Source organism: Giraffa tippelskirchi, chromosome 3 (assembly GCF_054371585.1).
Source record: "Giraffa tippelskirchi isolate mGirTip1 chromosome 3, T2T-mGirTip1v1.2.pri, whole genome shotgun sequence".
In the NCBI taxonomy this organism is placed as follows: domain Eukaryota; kingdom Metazoa; phylum Chordata; class Mammalia; order Artiodactyla; family Giraffidae; genus Giraffa; species Giraffa tippelskirchi.
Genome location: NC_137277.1, coordinates 5,247,799 through 5,273,724, shown reverse-complemented (window position 1 = coordinate 5,273,724; position 25,926 = coordinate 5,247,799). Strand labels below are relative to the sequence as shown.

Here is a 25,926-nt window from a genome sequence, read left to right as displayed (position 1 = left end):
AACTTGGGTGCACAGGATTGGTTTTGTTCCTGAAAGAGGGGTCCGGTTGCTTGCTGCTCAAAAGCTGGTAAAGAGGCAGGGTTGGTGGAAAGGAAAGTTTGCTTTATTGGCTGGGGAGAGGGTGGACAACTGTCCAAAGGCTGACTCCCCATCCCGCTAAACTCCCCGCACTGACAATCAGGGGGCAAGAGGTTTCATGGACAGAGGGCGGGGGCTACATGCAGAAGCAGCACCGTCAGCTCTGAGAGTCATCAGTGGTCTGGCCGGTGTCACTTTCATTGTTTTAAGTCCGGTTAATCCTCAGCTCCAGGGCCAGTTTGTTTCCATCTCTCTGAGGCCGGCTCTCGGAACTGTGACAGCTCACGTCACAGCTGCAGTCTGGTCATCACGTGGTTACCTTCTCCAGCTGGGGGGCGTTTCGGCGTCTCTAAGAGCTCATAGGATGTGGCTCAGAATATTATCTCGGGCCTTGAAGAAGAACTGTAGGTCCTTGACTTTGCTTAACGACTCCACTGTTACTCCTTGGTCTCGTTGGACTCTTGTCCTTTGCTCCTTCATTTTCTCACTTTTCTGATTAAAGGTATTGTTTAGCTGAAGTTTTTCCACAGAAAAAGGGCAGAAGGAGGACACGGGGACAGGGGGCTGTAGGGTCCAGCTCCACTTCAGTTTGAGCACCTGTTTTCAATGGTTTTGGATCACAGATAGGGCTTCCCAGGTGGCGCTCGTGGTAAAGAACCCGCCTGCCAATGCAGGAGACGCAGTAGATGCGAGTTCGATCCCTGGGTCAGAAGGACACCCAGGAGAAGAGAATGGCAACCCGCTCCAGTATTCTTGCCTGGAGAATTCCATAGACAGAGGAGCCTGGTGGGCTCGCAGAGAGTCAGACACGACTGAAGTGACTTAGCACTCAGGCACGGATCACAGATGTTTGTCGCTTGAGGGTTACTCAGGGTCCGTCCGTTTACAAGAAGCAGAGCGGGGACCCGACGTTCCTGGCGAGCTGGTGGGAAATGCAGCGCGTGGGTTGGGCCGGGACTTCCAGGTGCTGTCTGACCGCTGCAGGCGCTGCAGTGTCTGTCCTGTCCCTTCCCCTCCCGGCTGGGCCCAGGCACTCTCTCTCTCCCCTTCCGAATCTTGAAAAGCCCTCGCCCTCCTCACACAATCCCAGCGCCCATGTATGTGTGAGTGTGTGTTAGTTGCTCAGTCATGTCCAACTCTTCGCGATCCCAAGGACTGCAGCCCCCCAGGCTCCTCTGTCCATGGGATTCTCCAAGCAAGAAGACTGGAGTGGATTGCCATTGCCTTCTCCCAGGGATCTTCCCGACCCAGGGATCAAACCCAGGTCTCCTGCATTACAGGTGGATTCTTCACCACCGAGCCACCAGGGAAGCCCCCACGACCCCCAGACATCACCTTGAACCAAGGAGAATTGACATGGTCAGTTCTCCTGCAGTCCCAAAGCCCTGCCCGCTCCGGGCTGCCTGGCTCCCTCTGTGACCCCTGGAGGGTCCCCTGGTGGATGTGTCTTGAGGCTGTGACCTCCCTCTTCCTTCCTAAAAGTGGAGGAGGGACATGGCTATCCTTGGGGTGGGGGTGAGGGTAGGATCTGACTTCACATTTGCCCCGTGGAGGCCCTTTAGGGAGGCGGCCTTTGCTTGGAGACGCTGACAGGTGTTGTGAGCCAGGAGAGGTGGCCAGGGGATGTGGGAGACCCTTCTCCCTCGGTGGGTTCTCCTCAAGAGATCCCCCTGGTGAATCCCCCAGAGGAGGGAAGGGGTGTTTGTCCTGGGATTGCAGTTCAGAAGATTTCTAGGATTCTCTCTCTCTCTCTTAAAAAATGTTGTTTATTTGGCTCCACCGGGTCTCAGTTGCAGCTCACAGGGGCATCAAGCTTTACTGTAGCATGTGGGACCTTTAGTTGCGGCTAAGGACCTCCCTCGGTCCTTCTTAAAAGTGGAGGTGGGACTGGACTGTCCTCGAAGTGGGGGTAGAGGTGGGAGCTGAAATACCAACTCTTTAAGTTGGGACATGTGGATCTACCTCCCTGACCAGGAATTGAACCCAGGACCCCTGCTTTGGGAGCGTGGAGTCTTAGCCCCTGGACCACTAAGGAAGTCCCTCGGATTCCCCCATCAGATGCAGAGGAAGCCGGAGTATATGGTTCTGAGCTTCTCTTTTCAGATACTTCTGCTGTTTCAGAGTGAGTGATCCTTTAAACTCCAAGGCTCACCATTTGATGATTGCTAGACTGCCGTCATTGTTAGGGTTTGGTATAAGAAAGAAGGAACAGAACGGGGTGGTGGGGGAGAAAGAACGGAGCAGGCACAGTACAAGAGGAGAACCGTGTCTGGTGGAGGGGGTCCTGTCTCCTGGGCCCGGAGCCCGGTTGTCTCCCGTGGCCTTGACCTCGAGGGGCTGCGTTCTCTCTAGCCTTTAAGCCTCTCCAGCACTTCCTGAAGAGCCCGCTGTTCATTAGATGCTCAGTAATGAGTCCATTAATGTAAGAGAATGACGTCTTCCACTGAAATGAGACTCGGATGGGGCCTGGCAGAGCTCGCCAAGATGCCACCTGGCCCAGACCTTTGGGATGTTTTTTCCCCGGAAGATGGCACGTCACTTACTGGGCATCCAAGTAACACAGGTCCCTCTGCTCCAAACAGAATGAAACTGAAATGTCAACTGGTCGTTTGGGTTCCATTCTGGAAATAATCATGTTTCCTGCCCGGGTCAGCCTGGCTTCAAGTCCTCGGTGGTCTGATTGACAAGGGTTGCGAGAACTCTGTATTCACTTATTAGACTAATGAACAGACGGGATGGTGGCTTCCCAGGGCAAAGCTGCTTTTCTGCTCCCTCATATTCCTTGGGCATAACTTACCACTGGGGAACATCTGCATTATCTAATTTATTCCTTTGAAGCATTTCATTTTTGTTGATTGCTGCTTAAAGGTCATTTCCAAATAAACATAGAACGAAAGGTCACTGCACCCAGCAGAAAAATCGTCATGAAGCAGCTTCGGTCCTGTTCAATTCCAATGCCAGCCTCCTCACTGGCAGAGCCTGTTCTTTTGGGTGTTTGTGGCTAATTGTGTTGCTGTTGGGGTGTCCCTGGTGGTTCAGTGGGTAAAGAATCCACCTTCAGTGCAGGAGATGCTGGAGACATGGGTTCAATGCCTGGGTTGGGAAGATCCCAACCAGCAGGGCATGGCAATCCACTCCATTATTCTTGCCTGGAGAATCCTATGGACAGAGGAGCCTGGAAGCCTACAGTCCATAGGGTTACAAAGAGTTGGACACAACTGAAGTGGGTGAACACAGACACACGCACGCACTCACGCATGTGTTGCCTTTTGCCTCTGGGCTCTGGATTTGGGGTTGGGGGTTAGCACTTGGGTGGCAATAGGTTCAAATCTTTGCCTATGGAAGTGCAGGCTCAGGTGTGGGTTTTGGAGAGGGGGATTAAGTCATTTCCAGAAATCACCAAGGAATAAAACAAATTCTGGCTGGCATGACTGAACATCTATGCTCCTGGCCCAGAGAATTGTGGATGCAATTTGAAGGGATTTGCTGTAGGATTTTGGAAGAATGGCATTTCCCAGGTGACTCAGTGGTAAAGGGGCTTCCCCTGTGGTTCAGCTGGTAAAGAGTCCGCCTGCAATGCAGGAGACCTGGGTGCAATCCCTGGGTTGGGAAGATCCCCTGGAGAAGGGAAAGGCTACCCACTCCAGTGTTCTGGCCTGGAGAATTCCATGGACTATATAGTCCATGGGGTCACAAAGAGTCGGACACGACTGAAGGACTTTCACCTCAGTGGTAAAGATTCTGCCTACCAATGCAGGGGATGCAGGAGATTCGGGTTCGATCCCTGGGTCGGGAAGATTCCCTGGAGAAGGAACTGGTAACCCACTCCAGTATTCTTGCCTGGATAATCCATGGACAGAGGAGCCTGGTGGGCTGTAGTCCATGGCTGTAGTCCCTGGACACGACTGAGCGTGCACACGAAGGTTTTGGAAGAACACAAGTAAGGGAGATTATGGCAAAAGACCAGGGACGTTCACTTTTGACCGTGTTTTCCGAATAGTAAAGAAAGAAAAGACTTTAAACCGAGGCTTGTTAGTTTACTGCCAGTCCCAGGGTGTGTTATCGGAGTAGATTATACTGTAGATGGTTTGTGTGCCTCAGAGAAGCTGCCTTGGGTTATACATCAGTTTTCTCCATTGGTTTCGTTGGCTGGTAGATGTTCTGGGATTTTAACAAGACATTCACCAAGTGGGCCTGATGCTTGGAAGCTGGGTGGGCTTGAGAGCTGCCCACGGGTGCAACATCCCAGGCAGGTATGGATCCAAACAGAGGGAAGGGGACCTGTGCATAAAGATGGGCTGCCAGGATCTCCATGGACAGACCTAGAGATGATCGCACTAAGCCAAACAAGTCAGAAAGAGAAGACAGTTATCACATGACATGGCTTATGTGGAATCTAAAACATGACACAAGCGACCTTATCTGTGAAACAGAAACAGACTCACAGACATAGAGAACAGCCTTGAGGTTGCCAAGAGGTAGGGGCTGAGGGGGGATGCATTGGGAGTATGGGGTTAGTAGATATAAAATGGATAAACAGAAAGGTCCTACTGTATAACACAGGGAGCTATATTCCATATCCTGTGATAAGCCATACTGGAAAAGAATATGAAAGGAATATATATAAATGTGTGTGTGTGTGTGTGTGTATGTATATATAAGTGAATCACATTGCTGTACAGCAGAAACCAACACAACATTGTAAATCAACTCTACTTCAATTAAAATAAAAGGATGTGCTGTCAGGATAAGAAAAAAAGAGTGTGGTCAGGAGATCAAGAGGATTCGGGAGAAAGACAAAAGGGCACCGAGGAGCAGTAAATCAAAAGGGGAAGTGGTGGTTAGATGTGTGAGAGAGGGAAGGGGCTACACAGAACACATGGCATTCTTCAAACTAGCTTTCATTTCAAGAGTGGGGGCTGGGACTTCCCTGGTGGTCCAGCGCTTAAGACTCCAAGCTTCCATCCCAGGGGTCGTGGGTTCCATCCCTGGTCGGGGAACTAAGATCCCACATGCTGTGTGGCGTGGCCAAAAAGTAAATAAGTAAAAATAAATTTTAAGTAAGCGTCTTTTTAAAAAACTTAAAAAAAGTAAAGAGGGGGCTCGGGTCTGTGCTGAGTGCTTTACCTGTACTGTTTCTGCCTCCCGGCAGCTCTGAGTCTCCTGTTTTACGGGTGGGGAAATAGAGGCGCCGTCGTAAGAGGGCTCACGCCCTCAGCCGCCGAACCCCATGCTTCTCTGGGACACACTGGTACATTAGCACACGTTGTTGTTGTTTAGCTGCTCAGTTGTGTCCAGCTCTTTCGTGACCTCTTGGACTGTAGCCCACAAGACTCCTCTGTCCGTGGGATTTCCTAGGCAAGAAGACTGGAGTGGGTTGCCATTTCCTTCTCCAGGGATCTTCCTGACCCAGGCATTGAACCCGAATCTTCACATATACACACCTATATATATATATATATGTACATATATATATATACACACACACACACACGTACATATGTATATGTGTATATGGGTGTTTGTATATACATACATGTGCTGTGCTATGCTTAGTTGCTCAGTCATGTCCGACTCTGCAACCCCAAGAACTGTAGCCCGTCAGGCTCCTCTGTCCATGGAATTCTCCAGGCCAGAACACTGGAGTGGGTAGCCTTTCCCTTCTCCAGGGGATCTTCCAGACCCATCTGCACTCCAGATGGATTCTTTACTGTCTGAGCCATCAGGGAAGCCCAAGAATACTGGAGTGGGGTACACATACATATATACACACATGTACACAGGTACGTGTATAAACATATATGCATAAACATATGGGGTGATTTTTTCCTTTTTAATTGTTTTTGGTATTTTCCAAACTGGAAAAGGATGAGGTAAAACGAAGAAGACGCAGAGGCTGCGTGCATGGAACTTTGTGGCCCAAGCGGGCGGGCCTGGAGCTCTCTGAAAGTGTGCGCGCGCTCAGCCCAGCCACACCCAAGGGGACCGCGTGGGTGGGGAGGGACCTGGCCCCGGTCATCAGGAGGACAGTGGGAAACACCCTTATTTAAGCTGGAAGAGGGAAGAGTTGGGATAACCTGAATGCTGCCCGTAGGTCACAGGAAAGAGATGTAGGAGGTGCCAGAGACCAGGCTGGACTTGCTGGGAGGAAACGCTATGGGGGGAGATGTACCACCTTCCCTAGGCTGGTCCCTGTCACAGGTGGGGTTCAAGAAGAGGCCACATGTCCGCCGCAGGGAATGCTATAGGGGATGCTTCTGTTATATCTGGTGTGCCACATCCCCAGCTCAGCAGAGGACCACTGATTAGGTTCAGCCGCTGACTTAGATAAGCCAAGGAGGTGATTTTCCACTGTGACTCTGCCCTGACACAGGGAAGGACTGGTGGCCGTGCTTCCCCCAGCCGTGTCCCCAGGCAAGTGTCCTCAATCAGAAGACCTTGCCAGTGTAGACGCTGTGGTCCTTGGTGTGGGGGCGTGCCCCCATCTCTCTATCTGTTAAATGGGCGTGGTATTAGCCACCAGCGTCATCAGTTGATGTGATGATCAGGGAGGGTTCAGGATGTAAAATGTGACCTCGTGAAAGGTGACGTGTTAGCTATTGTATGTAATTTAGACACATTCTCCAGGGCGGTCTAAGCTAGAAGGAGGGCTTTGAACCAATGGATTCATCGGTAAATTCCGCAGATTTATTTCTGAGCCACTTCCAGTGCAGGTTCATTTCTTTGGGGGCGGTGATTCAAGGCTGAATACTCTGCTTTGGAGCTTTCGTTCTCATAGCAAAGACACCGCCCACCAAACACAGCACTATGACCACCCCTCCGCTCCACTCCCTCCACAAGTGAAGACAAAGAAATTGCATGTTGCAAGATATTTAAGTTTTCTTATGCTGATCCCAAGATCCACAACCTTATCCATGTCTCTTTCGATCAGCCAGCGTTGAACCATCACCTCTGAGTGTACCGATGCTTCCTTAAGGCCATTTTTGCAGCTCAACCTTCTAAGTCTCCGACGCCCAAAGGAAAAGAAGGGCCTGTCTCTCTTCCCCGGCCCGGCTTGCTTCCAGAGGCCTCAGCCCACTGCCGCTCTGTGTGACAAGTCAGCCACCAGGCTCCTGTCCTGTTTCCCTCTGGCTTGTTTTTATCTGACTGTGAAGCAATTATTTTAGCCTCTAGTCAATTCCTGCTGGATTACCGAAGGACCTCAGAGCTTACACAGGCCCCGAGAGAGAACTCTGATCGAAAGGTCCAGAGGCTGCGGGCCGGCAGCCTGCGTGTCCCCGAGGGCTGCTTCTCGTGCTGATGTGCCCGCTGCCTTCCTTGAGAATTCTGGGGTGCCAGGGCGGAGAGCATGCTCTGTCTCTGCATTCACAGGCCCTCGGAGGTAACCTCGCTTGCTCAGTTGCTTCCATTGTGTCCGACTCTTTGCGGCCCCTGGACTGTAGCCCGCCAGGCTCCTCTGTCCATGGGATTCTCCAGGCGAGAAGGCTGGAGTGGTTTGCCATGCCCTCCTCCACAGGATCTTCCTGAGCTAGAAATTCAACACTTGTCTCCTGCTTTGCAAGCGGATTCTTTATCTCTGAGCCACCAGGAAAGCCCTCGCAGATACCCTGAATTCATTTTCAAGGGTTGGAGCCGGCCTCTGCAAGCAGTGTGCAGCTGTTGTCCAGATGTCCAGCGCAGCCTGGCAGTGTACCCCATACTTTCATGCAGATGCTTTGTAATTGATGAGGAGCATCTGAGGAAGGTCACAGTGATGCCAGGAGGCTTGCGACTGATGTAGGGTCCAGAGGAAGAGCCTCTCGAAGGAAAATAAAGCTGAGAAAATGCTCATTCATCATCACTGAGTGCAGGACACATCCCTGTATTGAACATAGTGACTAACTACAGTCTATCTTGCTGAAGAAAAGGATTCAACTGTATCACAAGAGATTTTGGTTAGACCAAGCAACATGAGCTAAGAGAATATGCATTTTATTGAATCAAAGACTCCGTTAACCCTAGGAGGCGCTATTTTGTGAACCACCGAGAAAGAAAAAGATACTGCCCCAAACTATATGACTAGCTTAATTAGACTTAGAGATTGTTTAAGTTTTACTTATTAAAAGAACACATCTATTCTTTGTTTTCTGTTATTACATACGCATAAAGGAAAATATGTTGTTGTTTAGTCCCCTCTCATGTCCAACTCTTTTGCAACCCTGCCCTGGACTGTAGCCCGCCAGGTTTCTTTGGGCATGGAATTCTCCAGGCAAGAATACTGGAGTGGGTAGCCATTTCCTTCTCCAGGGGATCTTCCCAACCCAGGGATCGAACCCATGGTTCCTGCATTGAGAGATGGATTCTTTACTGCTGAGCCACCAGGGAAGCCCTGAAGGAAGATATAGATATATATATACACATAAATAGATATGTTATAAATAGATATAAGGGAATATAATTAAAGATAACTGTAAGAAGCACCGTTTTATGAAACTTCTTCATATCTGGCTCTTCAGGTCAGTGTATTTAGGCAGCATCTTTTTTTCTTGTACAGTTTAGTCCTCATCTAGCGTGTTGCTGGTGTAGTATTCCTTACAAGAATCCATAAAAGAAAGAAAAACTATTGGTGCTACTCTCTTGATTTAAACCAGAAATGTAGAGGAGCGCTTCCCCGGCATCGTCAGATGCCCTGGAGAGCTGGGGGAATCCCAGGCTGCTGGACGCCCATCCCCAGGGCTCTGGTTCAGTCGGGCTGGGGTGGGGCCTGAGAATCTGCATTCCTTTCAAGGAATGAAGGGTGCTGTTGCTGGTCCAGGGACCACACCTTCAGTGTGGATGTAGGACTGGCCCCCTCTGCCTCCTTCAGGAATGTTACTTCCCCCCTCCTCACCCATGCTCCGTGATCATCTATCTCCCAGGGGCCAAAAGAGCCCCCTCTGCTTCTTCCCAACATCCAAGACCCTACGGAGAACCTTATGCCTGAGCCCGATGGGGCTGTCACGGCTGCTCCCCACCTTCCCCGTGAGTGTCAGGAACTGTTACACTGTGAGATGAGTCGGATTTCCCAGAGGCCCTTTTGCAGGTGGGGTGCTGCTTCCTGCATCTTCTTCTCCTTTAAAAATTTTTGTTGGAATATAGTTGCTTTACAGTGTTGTGTTAGCTTCGGGTGCAGAGAAGAGTGTCTCAGCTATGCATGTGCATCTATCCTGGCTTTTTGGATTTCCTTCCCGTTTACGTCACCACGGAGCCTTGAGGACAGTTCCCTGTGCTGTAGAGTAGATTCTCCCTAGTTGCTGCTTATGTTGTTATTGTTCAGTTGCTAAGTCGTGTCTGACTCTTTTCGACCCCATGGGCAGTAGCCCGTCAGGCTCCCCTGTTCATGGGGATTGTCCAGGCAAGAATACTGGAGTGGGTTGCCATGCCCTCTTCCAGGGGATCTTCCTGACCCAGGGATCGAACCCCAGTCTCCTGCGTTGGCAGGCGGGTTCTTTACCACTGAGCCACCAGGGAAGCCCCATCAGTTTTATGCACAGTATCAATAGTGTATATATGTCAATCCCAATCTCGAAATTCATCCCCTCTGCCCTCACTCATCGTCATATCAACAAAATAGAGTCATGAACCTTCTCTGTGTTTCTTGAGGGAGGGCACGGCTCAGGTGGGCCTGGAGGTAGGGGTGGGAGCTTCTCCCCTGTCCCCACGTTTCCTGGGGTCACTCAGAGAGTGGACAGCACAGCCCAGGGTAGGGGATGGAGCTACCAGTGCCAGGGTCTCAGCCCTTGTTACTGGGGCTGAAGATTCACCCAGATGGTTTACTCTGGTGATTCAGATGTAAACTACCCAGTCTTTCTTTTTTTTTTCTCTCTCTCTCTTCTTTTCTTAAGCGGTGCTGTTACCAAGCATCTGATGTCATTCAGCATGGCACTCTAATAAAAAGCAGAAAGGCCTTCCTCGTCTCTGCGGTTAAATGGTAATAAAGAGCAGCTCTGAGTGGAGGGCCAGGCTGCCCGAGCCTGGGGCAGCGGGGCTGTTCGTCTTCATTAGTGTCGCTGCAGTCAGCGGTCGCCCTGGACGTGGCGTGGGCCTTGGGGCACCCAGCTGGTTCTCTCCAGGAGCCTCCAGGGATCAGCCTGGCCTAGTTTCCGAGACTTGAACGTGTTCCCTGGCAGGCAGAAGCGCCCTAATATCTCCCTTTGGTTCTCGTTGCCCCAAGAGTGTCTCCTCTTTGTCTCAGATGATTTTCAGCTGGGGGCCGTTGTTGCCCCTTAGGAGACATTACTGGTCATGACAGCTGGGAGGGGACTGCTCCTGGCATCCAGTGCCCTGAGGCCAGGGATGCTGCTGGACCTCCTCCCAGGGGCTGGACACCCCAGCATGGAATGATCTGACATGTGGGGCTTCCCCGGCCCCTGGTGACTAAGACTCCGCACTTCCAATGCAGGGGACTCAGGTTCGAAGGCTGGTCGGGGAACTAAGATCCCACATGCTGGTGGCATAGCCGAAAGAGAAAAAATTTAAAAATTAAAAAAAAAAAGGAATCGTCTGGCACAAAATATGAACCGTGATGCAGTGGAGGAAGGGCTGCCTGATGAACCCAGCAACCACTGGATCGAAGATGTTGTTCCGGCCTGTTGTAGGCTCTTTCTTTTTAAATTTTTTAAATTTATTTTTTAATTGGAGGATAATTGCTTTACATGTAGGCTCTTCCTTGAAATCTGGAGGAGAGACTGAAGAGAGAAAGTAAAATGAGCCTTGAAGCAGGATCCACGGTGGGCTTCCTGCAGTGGAATGCTATTGCTGATAATAAAAAGCTGTGATTTGGTTGATACCACTTTTGGATAGTCTCTCCTGATATTGGGGCTTCCCTGGTGACTTGGCAGTAAAGATTCCACCTGCAGTGCAGGAGACCCAGGTTCAGTCCCTGGGTCGGAAAGGTCCCCTGGAGGAGAGCATGGTAACCCACTCCAGTATTCTTGCCTGGAGAATCCCGCGGACAGAGGAGCCTGGCAGGCTACAGTCCATAGGGCTGCAAAGAGTCGGACGTGACAGAAGCGACTGAGCGCACACACACACACACACACACACACACACTCTGATGCTGAAAAGATAAAAGGTTTGGCATATGCACAGACCCACGGACTGCGTAAGCAAGCTTCCTGCTCCTGGGATGTGAGAGTGTCTGGAGATGTCCGGGGATCCTGTTACGTATGGGTTCTGATTCCGCAGGTCGGGGCGGGGCCTGAGATTCCGCGTCTCCACCAGGCTCATCCCCCGGGCACTGCAAGGTGGAGCCCTGGCTGCAAAGTCCTAGGTCACTGACAGGGTAGCAAGGCATGACCTTGACCTTCGGTGTTCCTAAAGTTGCTGAGGGACAGGGATTATGATAGCTACCATTCGGTCTGGGTGATGGGAAGTTTCCAGCAGAGCTCTGTGCAGAAGAGTCAGCTTTCCGTCATGTGAGCTGTGTGTGTGCAGAGACCCACTCACGTTGGTTTGCCCAGAACTGTTCCAGTTAAAGCCCAAAGTCTACTACTGAGTAGACTTTGAAACTCTACTTTGAGTCGAGTTCCCTGTGCTGTGCAGCAGGTCCTTGTTGGTTGTGTATCTTACATATGGTGATGTGTATGTGTCAATCCCTGTTATATTTTAAAATAATTTCCTGTTAGTAGGGGATGCCACGGAGCCCTCAGTGGACCCTGCTTGGTTCTCGCTTAGACTGTTCTGACAGTGCAGGCAGTGTGTATGTGTAAATGTGTTTTGGTATAGGACTGCACAGAAACAGTTTCTTAAATGTCGAAAAGCATTATTAAGTGGGCTGATAAATATATTTCACTTGCAAAAAAAAGAAAAGAAACCAAAGTGTTTCATCCAAGGAATCCATCAGCCCTTTGAGACCTGGATGGTTGGTCACCCTGTGAGCCCCACTGTAGCCCCAGGAAAGGGGGGGGTTGGATTTGCAAATTTCCTTTAATGAGGAAGGCTCTGATTTCCCTGCCGTGGGGACTCCAGGAAAGCCTTTTTACTTATTTATTTGGCTGTGTCGAGTCTCAATTGCAACACAAGGGCTCTACAGCACTTAAGTTGCCCCAAGGCATGTGGGAACTTGGTTCCAGACCAGGGATGGAACCTGTGTCCTCTGCAATGGAAGGTGGGTTCTTAACCACTGGACCACCTGGCAAGTCCCAAGGGAAGCCTTTTATTTAGTTATGTTAGTTCCTCCTCTGTTTCAGGAATGGAAGCAAGTGTGATGTCAGGAAACGCCGCCTCCTAATGATGGGCTGCATTTTGTGCTACCAGGAGGATTGTACTTCTCTCCCTGTGAATCGTACGGTTCCCCGAACGTCCTATTTTTTTCTTCCTCCCATCCTTGTTACCCCTGCTTCCAGATTCTTCCCCACCTTTTCCCAGGCCACTCCACGACTCTAAAACTTCCAGCATTTCCTGACTGAATGCTCAGCAGGTGAAGAATCCCCCTGCAAATGCAGGAGACACAGGAGGTACCGGTTTGGTCCCTGGGTCAGGACGACCCCCTGGAGGAGGAAATGGTGACCCCCTGGAGGAGGAAATGGTAACCCGCTCCCGTGTACTTGCCTGAAAATTCCCGTGGACAGAGGAACCTGAGGGGCTAAAGTCCAAAGGGTCACAAAGAGTCAGACAAGACTGATGGATTAAAAGCACACAGTTCTCAAGGGTTTTGCCCCCAAGGAAATAAGTTTTGTGGTGGGTAGGAAAAAACTGTGAGATGTTTCCAGACTCTTGAGTTGTTTATATTCCTAATGAGTGACAAATATATGACTCATTTCTTTTTTTCTTTTTTGGGCTGCACCAAGTGGCTTGTGGAATCTTATTTCCCCAACCAGGGATTGAACCCAGGCCACCGCAGTGAAAGTGCTGAGTCCTAACCACTGAACCACCAAGGAATTTCTGTATGACTCATTTTTTTTAAGGTCTAAGGTTTTATAGAATTAAAGTCTACCATGGGGTGTAGGGGTGTAGGGTCCGTGTTGATGAGACTTTGCAGATGATTTCGAGTGGAATCTGTGTCTAAACCCTCCCTGCTGTGACTCAGCGCATTTCCATGTAGTTGGCCGAACATAGGCCTTCCTTGATAGCTCAGTTGGTAAGGATTCCGCCTGCATTGCAGGCAACCCCAGTTCGATTCCTGGGTTGGAAGATCCCCTGGAGAAGGGAACGGCTACCTGCTCCAGTATTCTGGCCTGGAGAATTCCGTGGACTGTATAGTCCATGGGGTCGCAAAGAGTTGGACATGATGGAGCGACTTTCAATGGCTGAACGTTCCCCCTAGTTTCTGTCTCTGGGTCTTTGTTTAAAGCAGTATCCCATCAAGAGTGTCTTCTCTGGGACTTCCCCAGCCGTCCAGTGGTTAAGAGTCTGTGCTTCCAATGTGGGGTGCGAAGGTTCGATCCCTGGTAGGGGAACTGAGATCCTGCAAGCAGCATGAATCAGCAGAAGAAAAGTAAATGCCTTCTCCTTTCCTCTCTGTCTGTCCCATAACGTCCTTCACTGTTCTGTGGGATCCCGCCTTCAGTCTCCCAGCCCTTAATGGTCTCCCTTGTAAGACTCTCTGCATTTAATTGGTGTGGCACTGGTTTCCAGCTGAGTAGTCACCACCGTGTGTGTCAGTTGCTCAGTCGTGTCTGACTCTTTGTGACCCCATGGACCGTAGCCCACCAGGCTCCTCTGTCCGTGGGATTTCCCAGGTAATAATACTGGAAGGGGTTGCCAATGTCTTCTCCAGGGGGTCTTCCCAACCCATGTCTCCTGCATTGCGGGTAGATTCTTTACCGCCTAAGCCACCAGAGAAGTGCCACAGTCTGGTCCCAGAAGGGTTCAAAGATGGGGAAGCATCCTCAAGAGAAGAGAATGAATGAGCATTTTGGGGGAAGAGACCATCTCGGGGTGGGCTCTTCTGCAAGTCCCATGCCAGGCCTGTCACCTCCAGTCTCACCAGCCTTCTGGAACAGCAGCTGCACTTAACTTCTTTAATTTAGTGCTTAAAGGTGTTGTGAGATGGCATTCTAGAAGTCTTGCCTGGGAGCGTGCTCTATAAAAATTAAAAGTCTTTAAAAAATGCAGGTTACATCTCATTTACTCAACAAATATTTATTGTGTCTTCTCTGTTCACCAGAGGGAGGGTACTCAGTCACCATCATTCCCTTTAGGGCTGAAAACCGGATTGGTACCCACAGTAGACCAGGGTTGGGAGCTGCTCACATAGTTAATTATTTTGTGTGGATTTATTTGTTGTTTTCCTGGCTTCTTAGAGTCAAGGACTATGTGTTTCACATATTCCTCACTCCTGCAGCTGCAATTCCCAGCTCTAGCTTCCTGAGCTTGAAGGGACTGTTGAGTCGTGTTTTTATCTGCTGTTAAAATGGACTGCCCAGGTAGTGCAGTGGTAAAGAATCTGCCTGCCAATGTAGGAGATGCAAGAGACTCAGGTTCAATCCCTGGGTCAGGAAGATCCCCTGGAGGAGGAAATGGCAATACACTCCAGTGTTCTTGCTTGGAAAATTCCATGGAGAGAGGCGCTTGGTGGGCAACAGTCCATGGGGGTCGCTAAGAGTCAGACACGACTGAGCACCACCACCCATTGCTAATGTATCCCAAACTTGAACAAGGCAAAGTGAAAAAGTGTTAGTCGCCCAGTTGTGACCCCATGGACTGACTGTAGCCTGCCAGGCTCCTCTGTCCATGGAATTATCCAGACTAGAATACTGGAGTGGGTTGCCATTTCCTTCTCCGAGGATCTTCCAGACTCAGGGATCGAACCTCTGTCTCCTGCATTCCAGATGGTTTCTTTACCATCTGAGCTACCAGGGAAGCGCAAAAGCAAGCTCACATCCAATCTCTTTGCTTTTGGTTGGAGTGACGGCCTCTCAGTTCTATAGCCTGGTATCTCATGTTGATCTGAAGCTCTGTTGGACTCAGTGCTTTGAAATTCCTTTTTGGAGGGGAGTGTGGCTGGAGACGAAGTACCAGGGGCTTAGAGAGAGCACGGGGATGGTTACAGACTAGGTCAGCCATGCTTGGTGTAATGAGCCCAGAGTAGATGTTGGTGTTCAGACCGACTAGAGTGCTTCCCCACTGTGGCCACGGAAGGTTCTGGAAGAACTCACTGTAGCCCTCTCCACCCCGGAAGCAGGCATCTCCGGAGGCAACATTCTAATGTCCAACTGTCGTGTGGCAGCTTGACAGCAGCTGGGTACGTGTCAGGGCCCTGAACCGTGTGCCCTTCTGGGTCGGGATGGAGGAGAAAAGGAGCTTTAGACGTGGATGCTCTGCCCTCAGCACGTGGTCTCCCGGGAGGAGCGAGGGAGCGTCTAAGACTGTCCGAGGCAGGGCCTCTGGTGGGTGGCAGGGGCCCCCGCGTCTGCAGCACCTCGGGGCTCACATGTGTCCGAGCCAAGGCCCCGCCAGCCATCTGTCTGTGGTCTGCAAGGCAGGAGACGTGACCTTCAGGGTGACAGCCCTGCCTGGTGGCGACAGGCAGTCCCCGGGCTCTGGGAGGGAGTGGGGGGGCGTCCCAGGGCCTCTGGTTCTCGTCATGTGCGGACAGGCTCACCCTGCAGCTGGCCTGTGGGGGAACTAATGAGGTGGAGAAAATCCATGGGAAATGATTGATGAAGACAAATCGTGGAAACTTTCAAAGGAATCTGGCTGTCCAGAGCCTCCAGGTGGTTTGTATATAAGCACAGTGTCCACTTGATTGACTGAGAGGCTTGTGCAGAGAGTTAGGAAAACCTAGATTGGGTCTCACTGCTGACCTTAAGACTTACTATTTCAGCTCCACGAGCCTTTTTTCTATATTCCCTTTCTTTTACATCTTCTTAAAATGTGTTTAAATGATAAAAGGAACATAACGTTATAGAAAGGGGGAAAAGCTCTACAGTCTCATCACCCAACTACTTTAATTTGTATGAATTCTAGTTTTTCTGTTTCTTGCATGTTTTCTGCCGTGTATATTTTTCCTTTTTAAATTTCATGTGTTTATTTGCCTGTACCAGGTGTTACTTGGGACATGTGAACTCTTAGATGCAGCATAGAGGATCCAGTTCCTTGACTAAAGCATCAAAACCGGGCCCTCTCTGCATCGGGAACCTGGAGTCTTAGCCATTGGACCACCAGGGACGTCCCACAGATGGCATATATTTCTCTATACAGCTTCTTTCACAAAGCACCGTATCATTTCCTAATCACCATATTATTTCCTGTGCTGTTACGGTGTTTATCATCTTTTAAGGAAAATTTCTTGGCCTTGCTACCAGGCACAATTTAAGATTTTAGTTTGCCTACCAGGGATTGAACCCACACCCCCTGCATTGGAAGTGGGGAGTCTTAACCACTGAACCACCAGGAAAGTCTGAATTTACCATTTTTACTAACTGCCTAAAAGTCTGCTGCATTTATATTCTGTAATTTGTTGACCTGTCCTTTTTTTTGGTCATTAGAATGATCAATATCTTCTTCTTCCTCATATTTTAAATTATGTTATTAAAAGAGTTCCTGAGAAGTCACATTGATGGATCCACCTCATTATTGGGAACAGAGGGTCCAGGGCAATTTGCATGGCTTCATCATTCCATTTAATTAGACAGGTGATTTTTTTTTTTTTTGAGTACCTTTTCTGTGTAAGGCTTTCTGTCTGTATTATCTGTTGCAGGTCCCGGCTGACATTTCCAGAATATGTGGCAAGACTGTAAACCTCACCAATGACAACAACTTAGGGTAAAAGGCCAGGGTGAATCTGTGAATTGTCAGTGACATAGTATTTTTAAATATTCATAGTAGTAGAAGTCTGTCTCACCATGAAAATGACTGTAACATCCATCCCTCTTTCTTGCAGGATGTCTTAGACGCGGATTGGGAGTGTGGGTTGTTTGTTACTGGTTCCGCCTGGAAAGTGCTCGAAATATTTTTGTTCGCTCCGGTATTCTGACCTGTTTCCCCATAGTCTCGCTGACAATAATCGTTTTCATGGCTGAGCCAGAAAGCTGTGACTCTAACCCAACAGCCCGGGAGGATTAGGGACTCACAATGGTCTGGAGCGCGGCGGAAAGGGGGCCGATGGGAGAGGTGGGTTCCAGCTCCTTGTCTCCGCAGCCATCTGTGAAGCGAGAGGCCGGGGCCAGAGGCTCTCAGAGGTTCTTCCTGGCACTGAATGTTACGGTGTGGCCTCGCGTGCGACCTGACGGCTTCCCTGGTGGCTCAGCGGTGAAGAATCCGCCTGCAATGCAGGAGACCTGGGTTCGATCCCTCTGTCAGGAAGATCCCCTGGAGAAGGAAATGACAGCCCACTCCAGTATTCTTGTCTGAGAAAATCCCCTGGACAGAGGAGCCTGGCGGGATACAGTCCGAGGGGTTGCAAAAGTCAGACACGACTTAGCGACTAAACAACAGCAAAACAAAAAACCAGTTCACCCAGTAGAAGTCCAAAAGTGGAAACTGAGTTAGGAAACCTCCGTCTTAGGTTGAGGCAGTGGCCACTGGCAGAGAGGCGACTCTGTCCCCCCCGCCCCTGGCCCGCCTTCCTGCTCCTCTCTTTGCTCCCCTCTGCCTTCCTTCCTTCCTTCCTGCTTGTTCCATTCCGCGGGGGTTATGCTCACCGTAGGAAAACACCATCCTTTCTGAATAGGTTCACCCAGCCCTATGCTTGTCCCTACCACCAGCCCTCCGCGATCTACAGCAAATCCACACGAAATGAGTTTCGTTTCTGTTCCCCCTGGAGAGAGGAATAAAGCTTCTTGGAATCCTGGCTCCCTCCCCAGCCCCTGGGGCCTCTCAGGATCCTGGATGATTGTACCAGGCATATTAAAATGCTCCCACATTTCACATTAAGTACCCCCACCCCACACCCACCATAAAATAATCAAAAAGTTTGTAAAAATAATTTTGCTTTTGAAGTGATTTGGCTAGAAGCTTATTTGATTTCTCACTGACTGTGATTTCTTGGCCATTGTTGTGCCTACTTAAGGATTCTCTTGAAGGGAGTAAAGCTAAGCCTCAGATTCTTTTTCGAATGTAATTAAATTTTTATGAATACCAAAGTCAACAATTAACAAGGTTTTATATACATTTCGTTGCTGCTGCTGCTGCTAAGTCACTGCAGTCGTGTCCGACTCTGTGCGACCCCATAGACGGCAGCCCACCAGGCTCCCCCGTCCCTGGGATTCTCCAGGCAAGAACACTGGAGTGGGTTGCCATTTCCTTCTCCAATGCACAAAAGTGAAAAGTGAAAGTGAAGTCGCTCAGTCGTGCCCGACTCTTAGCGACCCCATGGACTGCAGCCTACCAGGCTCCTCTGTTCATGGGATTTTCCAGGCAAGAGTACTGGAGTGGAGACATTTCGTTAAGCACTTATTAATTGAAATTTCTGCAGGTTTTTTTTTGGGGGGGGGAGGAACCAAAATCCAATATGTTTTTTTCAATTTGTAACCATTTCATAGACCCCTGGAAAAAAAGGAAATCCCAGATACTGGTACACTGGTTTCCTTCCTTCCTTCTTTTTCTTTCTTTCTTTTTTTTTTTTTTTAAAGAAAGCAGCATTCTTTTTTGTTAAATTATGTGTCTGTTTATTTGGCTGCACCAGATCTTAGTTGTGGCATGCAGACTCTTAGCTGTGGCATGTGGGATCTAATCTGGAAAGTTCCTTTTCCAGGGATCGAACCTGGGTCCTCTGCATTGGGAGCACGGAGTCTTAGCCACTGGACCACCAGGGAAGTCCCGTCAGCCTTCGTTTATAACACGCATTCAAGGCAGTGCCTGCGACGTCGGGCCTGGCAGCATCGTGAGGGCACAGCTGTTCTCCGTCTCCTTCGCTGGTGTGTATCCAGTCCTCAGAAGTGCCTGTCACAGAGCAGGTGTGCAGCAGACGTTTGCTGGGTGACCGAATGAACCAGCAGGCTGTTCTGTGATCCATTCAGCTCTGAAGGAGCAGGCTTAAAGCAGAATTTACTTGTTTAGTGATTCCACTCAATAAACCAAAATTCAGTTCCATAGGATTACTTGTGAGATGCCAGGAGAGTTGTTTAAACCCAATGTGGAAAAGATGGAAAACGGATTTATGCCAGTTATCATCTCAGGGACAGAGTTGATTTCGTATTTAATCAGTGGTGCTTGTTATGTAATAATTCCATATTTTATTAAGCTGGCAATTGAGCAGGCTCGGGTTTGCGTTTTAAATATCTCTCCCGATACTGGAAACTTCTCTCCCAATACTAGGTTTGTATAAAATCCGTAGAACCTATACTTTTCTTTTTTCTTCCTCTTTTGAAATGTTATTGCCTTTTTAAAATTTATTTATTTTTAAATTGAAGTATAGTTGATTTACAGTGTTGTCAGCTTTAGATATATAGCAAAGTGATTCAGTTATACATATACATAAATCTATTCTTTTTCATATTCTTTTCCATGATAGGTTATTACAAGATACTGAATATAGTCCCCTATGCGATACAGTAGCCCTTGGTTATATATTTTGTATACAGTAGTGTGTATATGTTAAACCCAAACTCCCCGTTTATTCCTCCCCTCCCCTTTCCTCTTTGGTAACCATAAGTTTGTTTTCTGTGTCTGTGAGGCTGTTTCTGTTTTGTAAATGAGTTCACCTGTACCATTTTTTAAGATTCCACATATTTGTGTTGTTGAGTTGCTCAGTCTTTTGTAACCCCATGGACTGTAGCCCACCAGGCTCCTCTGTCCATGGGATTTCCCAGGCAAGAATGCTGGAGTGGGTTGCCATTTACTTCTCCAGGGGATGTTCCCAATCCAGGGATCAAACCCACATCTCCTGCATTGGCACCTTTACCAGTGAGTCATCAGGGAAGCCCTTCCACATATAGGCAAGATCAGATATTTGCCTTTCTTTGCCTGATTTAGTTCACCTAGTATGATAATCTCTAAATCCATCCATGTTCCTGCAAATGGCATTATTTCACTCTTTTTTTATAGCTAAGTAATGGTCCATTGTGTGCATATACCACGTCTTCTCTAGCCATTCATCTGTTGACGGACATTTAGAGAACTTATGTTTTTATACCCTCCCTCCAGGCTAGCTGGTGCGGGTTCAGAATCGATCATCTGAACAAAGGTGAGAAAGGTGTCATGCTTGCTTACTCGTTCCCCAACCAAGCCCTCAAAGGCAGCTCTTCCCTGTGCCAGGTTCAGAAAAGTGGCATTAGGTCGCTGTCGGCTCCTTTGGCTGGTGCTTAGATAAAAGGCGGGTTGGAATCTCCTCTTTGTCAGCTTATCAGTCATACTGGAGAGCAGGAACAACCAGGCCTATTCCACCTGCCAGGGACTCATTACCAAAGCCATCCCAGGCGTTTCTATTTAGGAAGCCCTGTGATGTCACAGTGTCCTGACATCAGAACCTTAAATAATCAGAACCCAGAAGAGTTGAGGGAATTGAGCGCCTAGGAAGTTTGATGGTAGGTGTAATTTTTTTATTCTTTTTTTTTCAATTAAATTAAAAAAAATTTTTTCTCACCTTGCCATGGAACATGTGGGACCTTAATTCCCTGAGGAGGGATTGAATCTGCCCTCCTAATCTGCATTGGCAGTGCAGAGTCTTAACCAGTGGACCACCAGGGAAGTCCCTGAAGGTGTATCTTTGCAGTGACTGGAATGTAAAGATTGTCTGGGCAGTTGGTTCTTGTCTTTCCTGCATTTTAGGGTGAATCAAATGCTGACTAGTGCCTTAACTGAAGCTGGATGCTTCTTGAAGGGCTCGCTAAATTTTAAGGAGTGAGTTTTATCATCACTCCGTACTAAGATTTATTTTATGGGATTACACTGGGGCGTCTCAGTCTTGGCACTGTTGCTGTTCTGGGTCAGATAATTCTCTGTTGTGGGGGTTGTCCCGGGTGCTGATGGATGAGCAGGAGCGTCTCTGCTCTCTGCCCGCTAGTCTCCTCCCATTTGCTAACGTACCCCCCCGGGGGGCAAAACTGCCCTTGGCCGAGAGCCTCTGGAGGATACTGTCTACTTGTGGTGAGATATTGTCGACTTGTGATCACACTAGGACTGGGTGATCTGGTACACAAATGCTGTTTTCTCATAAGGATGCCAGAAGCTCAACCTCTCTGTACACCGGTGCTGAATCAAATCTCAGAGACAGAGTTTTGGGGTGAAATAGAAAAGAATAGCTTCATTGCTTTGCCAGGCAAAGGGGGCCACGGCAGGGCAAGACCCTCAAGCCTGTGTGTCCCCACTTGGAGAAGACAGTGAGAAGTTTTATAGTAATGGTTCAAAGACGACATGGTCAGCAGATGGACATTCTTCTGACGGGTTGGTGGTGAGCTCAGTGGGAGTCTGCATCATCAGCATCCTCAGACTTCAGGTTCCGGCTGGTCTGGGGTCTGCATGCTGGTGGGCAGCATACCACTGTTAATCGTTAACTTCTCCCACCTGGAGGGGTTTCAGTGTCTGCCAGAACAGCTCAAAAATATTGTGGTATGTATCCGTTGATAGGGAAACAGTTCTCGCTGGTCTCGCATCCCCTCCCTTCCCTGATTAGCAACTGCTTGAATCTGCCCACTGGAACTCAGGGAAGGTCATGGAGGCTGAATGAAGGCTGTTTCCTGTAAGATATGGGGGACACGGAAAGGCCTTGTGCACAGGAGCGCCCCACAATGCCCTGCTTGGTATCAGTAACTCTCAGGAAGGTCTTTAATATGTAAAATGTAGCCAGTGAATAACACTTCTGTATCTGGACAACTCATCCAATATTCACTAAATACTGAACATGTACCATGTGCCTTGCACTGGAGACACAGCTGTGCAGATGGGCGACAAGGTCCCGCTCTCATGAAACTCACCTGAATAAATAAGAATGCCTGAGAGTGAGGAGCACCGTGAAGATGATGCAGAAGGGCTTCGAAGGGCTGTATCACAGAGGGCATTGAAGGAAGGCCTCTTTGTGGGGGTCACACTTGAACTGAGACCCAAATGACAGGAGGGACCCAGCCAGGTGAAGACCTGAAGACAAGTGCTCCAGGCGGAGGCTCCAGGCGGTGTGCTCAAGGAAACAGCATGTGCAAAGGCCCTGAGGCAGGAGTAAATAAGCACACTATTCCAGGAGAAGGCAGAGCTGCTGGCCAAAGCAGAGTGAGGGAGGGGCAGAGGTGGGTCAAAGGTGAGCAGACCCAGGTCACGTAGGGCTTCCTAGGTGGAGGGAGGCAGCTGGAGTTTCCCTCCAAGGGCACAAGGAGCCCTCTGAGGGTTGGACTTCTGTCTCTAAAAAACTACTTAGACTGTTCTTTGGAGGATGGTCTGGAACCTGATGACTCAGCGGTTAAAGAATTCACCTGGAGTGCAGGAGACACAGGAGATATGGGTTTGATCCTTGGTCAGGAAGATCCCCTGGAGGAGGCAATGGTAACCCACACCAATGTTCTTGTCTGGAAAATCCCATAGACAGAGGAGCCTGGCGGGCTGCAGTTCATGGAGTCGCAAAGAGTCGGGCAGAACTGAGTGACTGACACTAACGCTTCCTTCATCGGGGAGATGAAGTCCATGGTCAAGGCAAGATGATGAGTCAGAGCTATTATTTTTGGCAAAATGGATGAATTCTGGATATATGAGTGGGGTGTACTTAGAAAATCCCCTAAAAGAGCAACCAAAAAACCCCTGATACTTTAATAGCACTTCTTTGAACTGCCTGTTACTTTCACTTCCTTAATCCCTTCACATACCAGCGCCAGTTCAATCCAGTTTTCCATCCACACTTTGAAAGAACCAGCGCCCCAGGCTCAGGGGCTTATCTTAGTCCTCCTGACGCGTCAGTGGTCAGACTTCAGGAAAGGGAAAGAAATGAGAGGCCAGAGGGGCTGAGCGAGGCCACCCTACATATGCATGGCTGATCTCCGTGTGCTGGGGCCCAGCAGAGCAAGCAAAGGCTCATGAAATATATGCATATATATGAAATATGTAATATATGTATATAAGTGAAAGTGTTAGGTGCTCAGTCATGCCTGACACTTTGTGACCCCAGGGAGTGTAGCCTGCCAGGCTCCTCTGTCCATGGGATTCTCCAGGCAAGAATACTGGAGTGGGTTGCCATGACCTTCTCCAGGCAATATTCCCCACCCAGGGATCAAACCCAGGTCTCCCACATTTTAAGCAGATTCTTTACCGACTGAGCCACCAGGGAAGCCCAATAGTATATATAATATAATATAAATGAATATGCTGCTACTGCTGCTGCTAAGTCGCTTCAGTCATGTCCGACTCTGTTCGACCCCATAGACGGCAGCCCACCAGGCTCCCCCATCCCTGGGATTCTCCAGGCAAGAACACTGGAGTGGGTTGCCATTTCCTTCTCCAATGCACGAAAGTGAAAAGTGAAAGTGAAGTCGCTCAGTCCTGTCCGACTCTTAGCGACCCCATGGACTGCAGCCTACCAGGCTCCTCCGTCCATGGGATTTTCCAGGCAAGAGTACTGGAGTGGGGTGCCATTGCCTTCTCCGATAAATGAATATAATATAATATAAATGAAGGAAGGAGTGGAGCTCCAGGATGACGACCCTCCAGGCTGCCGGGGGTGGGGGCCCGGCTGGGGGGTGGGCACTTTGTTCCCTTTTCAGTCGCTTGTTGGGAGCACAGGGTGATTGATTATTCACAGACCCGGGACGGGAAGGTGGGTACTGACTCTCAGAGGAATATGGGATTTATCCATGGAAACCCATGTGCTGTGTGGGGCTTCCTCCTGACTCCAAAGGCTGGAATACCTTGTAAGGGAAACAGAGAGGGAAGGAGGGAGGGGGGAGGGAGGAAGAGAGAGACGGATGTGTCCATCTCCCTTCCTTCCCGTGTGCACCAGGAAAAGGCCATGTGAGCACACAGTGAGGGGCAGCCGTCTGCACACCAGCAAGAGAGCCCTCACCAGGCACGCATCAGCACTTGGTCTTGAACTGGTCTTGGACTTGCAGCCTCCAGAAGTGTAAGACGACAGATGTCCAGTGTTTAAGCCACCCAGTCTGGCGTTCTCTTACGGCAGCCTGAGCTGGGATAGCTGGTCTGGCTCTCCTCTGTGTCTAAGAATCGCCTGAGGGCAGAGACCACCTACGGTCACCATGCCATCTTCCCCTCCTGGCCCAGGGCCTGGATATGGTGTAGTCACCAGTGTCCATGACTGACTTCTCTGGACAAGAGAGGGCTGCTCCTATCGGATCCTCTGGTCAGTGGCCACTGTGATTATGGGCAGCGTTTCTGGTTACTCCCTGGTTGGGTCATCAGATGTAATATGATGCGCGGTTACACCTGGATTTCAGATAAGCAGCAAATGTGAAATACGCTTTTAGCAGAAGTATGTCCCAGATAATAGTGAGTTGCTTGGAGAAGGAATACACAGGATATGTGCTGTGTGTTCAGTCACTAAGTCATATCCGACTTTTTGCAACCCCATGGACTGCAGCACGCCAGGCTTCTCTCAAAAATTACTTGTTGTTTACCTAACATTCAAGTTTAACTGGATATCCCCTCTTTATTTTTGGCTAGACCTAGCAATCCCACCCTCTGGTCCTTTTCTAGAAGGCCAGGAGAGCAAAGCAGTGGTTCTCAACGAGGGGCTCTAGGATGAGAGCACCAACAGCAACTAGTTCAGAACAGAAAACCTTTGCACAGGCTTCCAGAACCAGAAGCTGAGGGTGCCGGGCAGTCTGCGTTTTGATGTCTCTGGGGGTGATTCCATTGGATGCAGTAATTTGAGGACCCTTGACCTAGAGAATGACGCCGATGGTGGGAGATTGCAGGTCGCATGCCCTGTTGCTCACCCAGGACACTGCCAGAATGCAGCAACATAACTGACATTAGGCGCGTTGCAGGGTGTTGTTTCCTTGGGTTTCTGGGGCTTCCTGGAAGGTTGCCGAGGGTTGTGCAGCGCTCAGTTCTACCCTCCCCGGTGTCTTCCCGAGCCCGCAGAGGCTGTGAACCAGAGAATTGATTGCCCTGCCGGATCTGCCAGTTTCAGCGGGCGGGGCGGAGCTTGGTGGCCGGGACACGTGTGCCCGGAGGGAAGCAGGAAGTGACTCCGGACTGGAGCCGGAGAACCAGCAGCGGCTGCGGGGCTGATGGAAGTGGAGAGGGGGCTTGAGAGGGCACCGAAGTGAGTCGGCTCTTCTCTCCTTCGGCGCCTTCGGTGGGGCTGGAGGCCCGGGGTCTGGGGCCACCAGGAGCCGAGCGCGGGGCCTGGAAGGGCAGCCACATGCAGTTTGGAAGGAGGTGTCCCTGGAGAGGAGGGGGTCGGAGGAGAAGCAGGGCGGCCTTGGCAGGTGACAGAGGAGGGGGAGGGGTGCTGGGAGCACTCCCCCTGCCCCTCTCCAGGGCGAGCTGGCGGATGTTGACCTTCTGTTGGCGGTGGTCCCCCAAGATCCTTTTCATTCAGCGCTTCCCAGTGGGCATGTGGAGGGGGTACCCCCAGGAGCAGACCTGGTTACAAGTCCAGCTGCCCCAAGTCCCCTCCCCCTGGCTCTGAGGGTCAGCAGGACCCCTCGAACTTGACTGGGAATCTGGTTAAGGTGCGGCAGACCTGAGGAGGTGCCTTTCTCATCAACCCTCAGGTCGGCAGGTCCTACCACGCTTTGAGTAGCCAGGTATTAGAGACCGTTTTCCACAGTCACAGACGCCCAAACCGAATCCCTTTGCTCAGTTCCAGTCTCGGAGTCAGGGCAGGCATGCAGGTTTCATGAAGCGCTCCTTAACACCTGTGCAGCTTTTCTGTCAGCCTCTTGAAGCTGACTCTTGGAAGTGGGGTAACAGGTTTAAAAGGGAGAGAAAAGACAGAAATCTTCTATCCGCCAGGAGCCCTGCCCTGCTGTGTGTGGGGAGGTGCTGGCATCTTTCAAGCTG

General features: G+C 49.9%; 1 protein-coding gene across 21 annotated transcripts in view; it reads left to right on the top strand.

Annotated features, from left to right (window-relative positions):
• The window catches only part of SLC39A11 (solute carrier family 39 member 11), a 371,868-nt gene that overhangs the window by 63,232 nt on the left and 282,710 nt on the right, over positions 1–25,926 (top strand). For 4 of the 21 annotated variants that reach the window (XM_081581321.1, XM_081581312.1, XM_081581313.1 and 1 more), the window contains exon 1: positions 25,111–25,183. The exons of 7 other annotated variants lie outside the window; for them this stretch is intronic. Coding sequence is in view for 2 of the 14 variants with exons in the window: in XM_081581302.1 (XP_081437428.1) it covers positions 18,737–18,899 (163 nt within the window). In the remaining 12 variants the exon portion in view is untranslated. Of the gene's footprint in view, positions 1–12,287; positions 12,383–15,221; positions 15,284–16,741; positions 16,807–18,736; positions 18,900–20,461; positions 20,512–21,423; positions 21,532–25,110; positions 25,184–25,926 lie in introns of those variants that run through there. 10 more of the 21 variants (XM_081581323.1, XM_081581314.1, XM_081581311.1 and 7 more) reach the window with 7 other exon arrangements.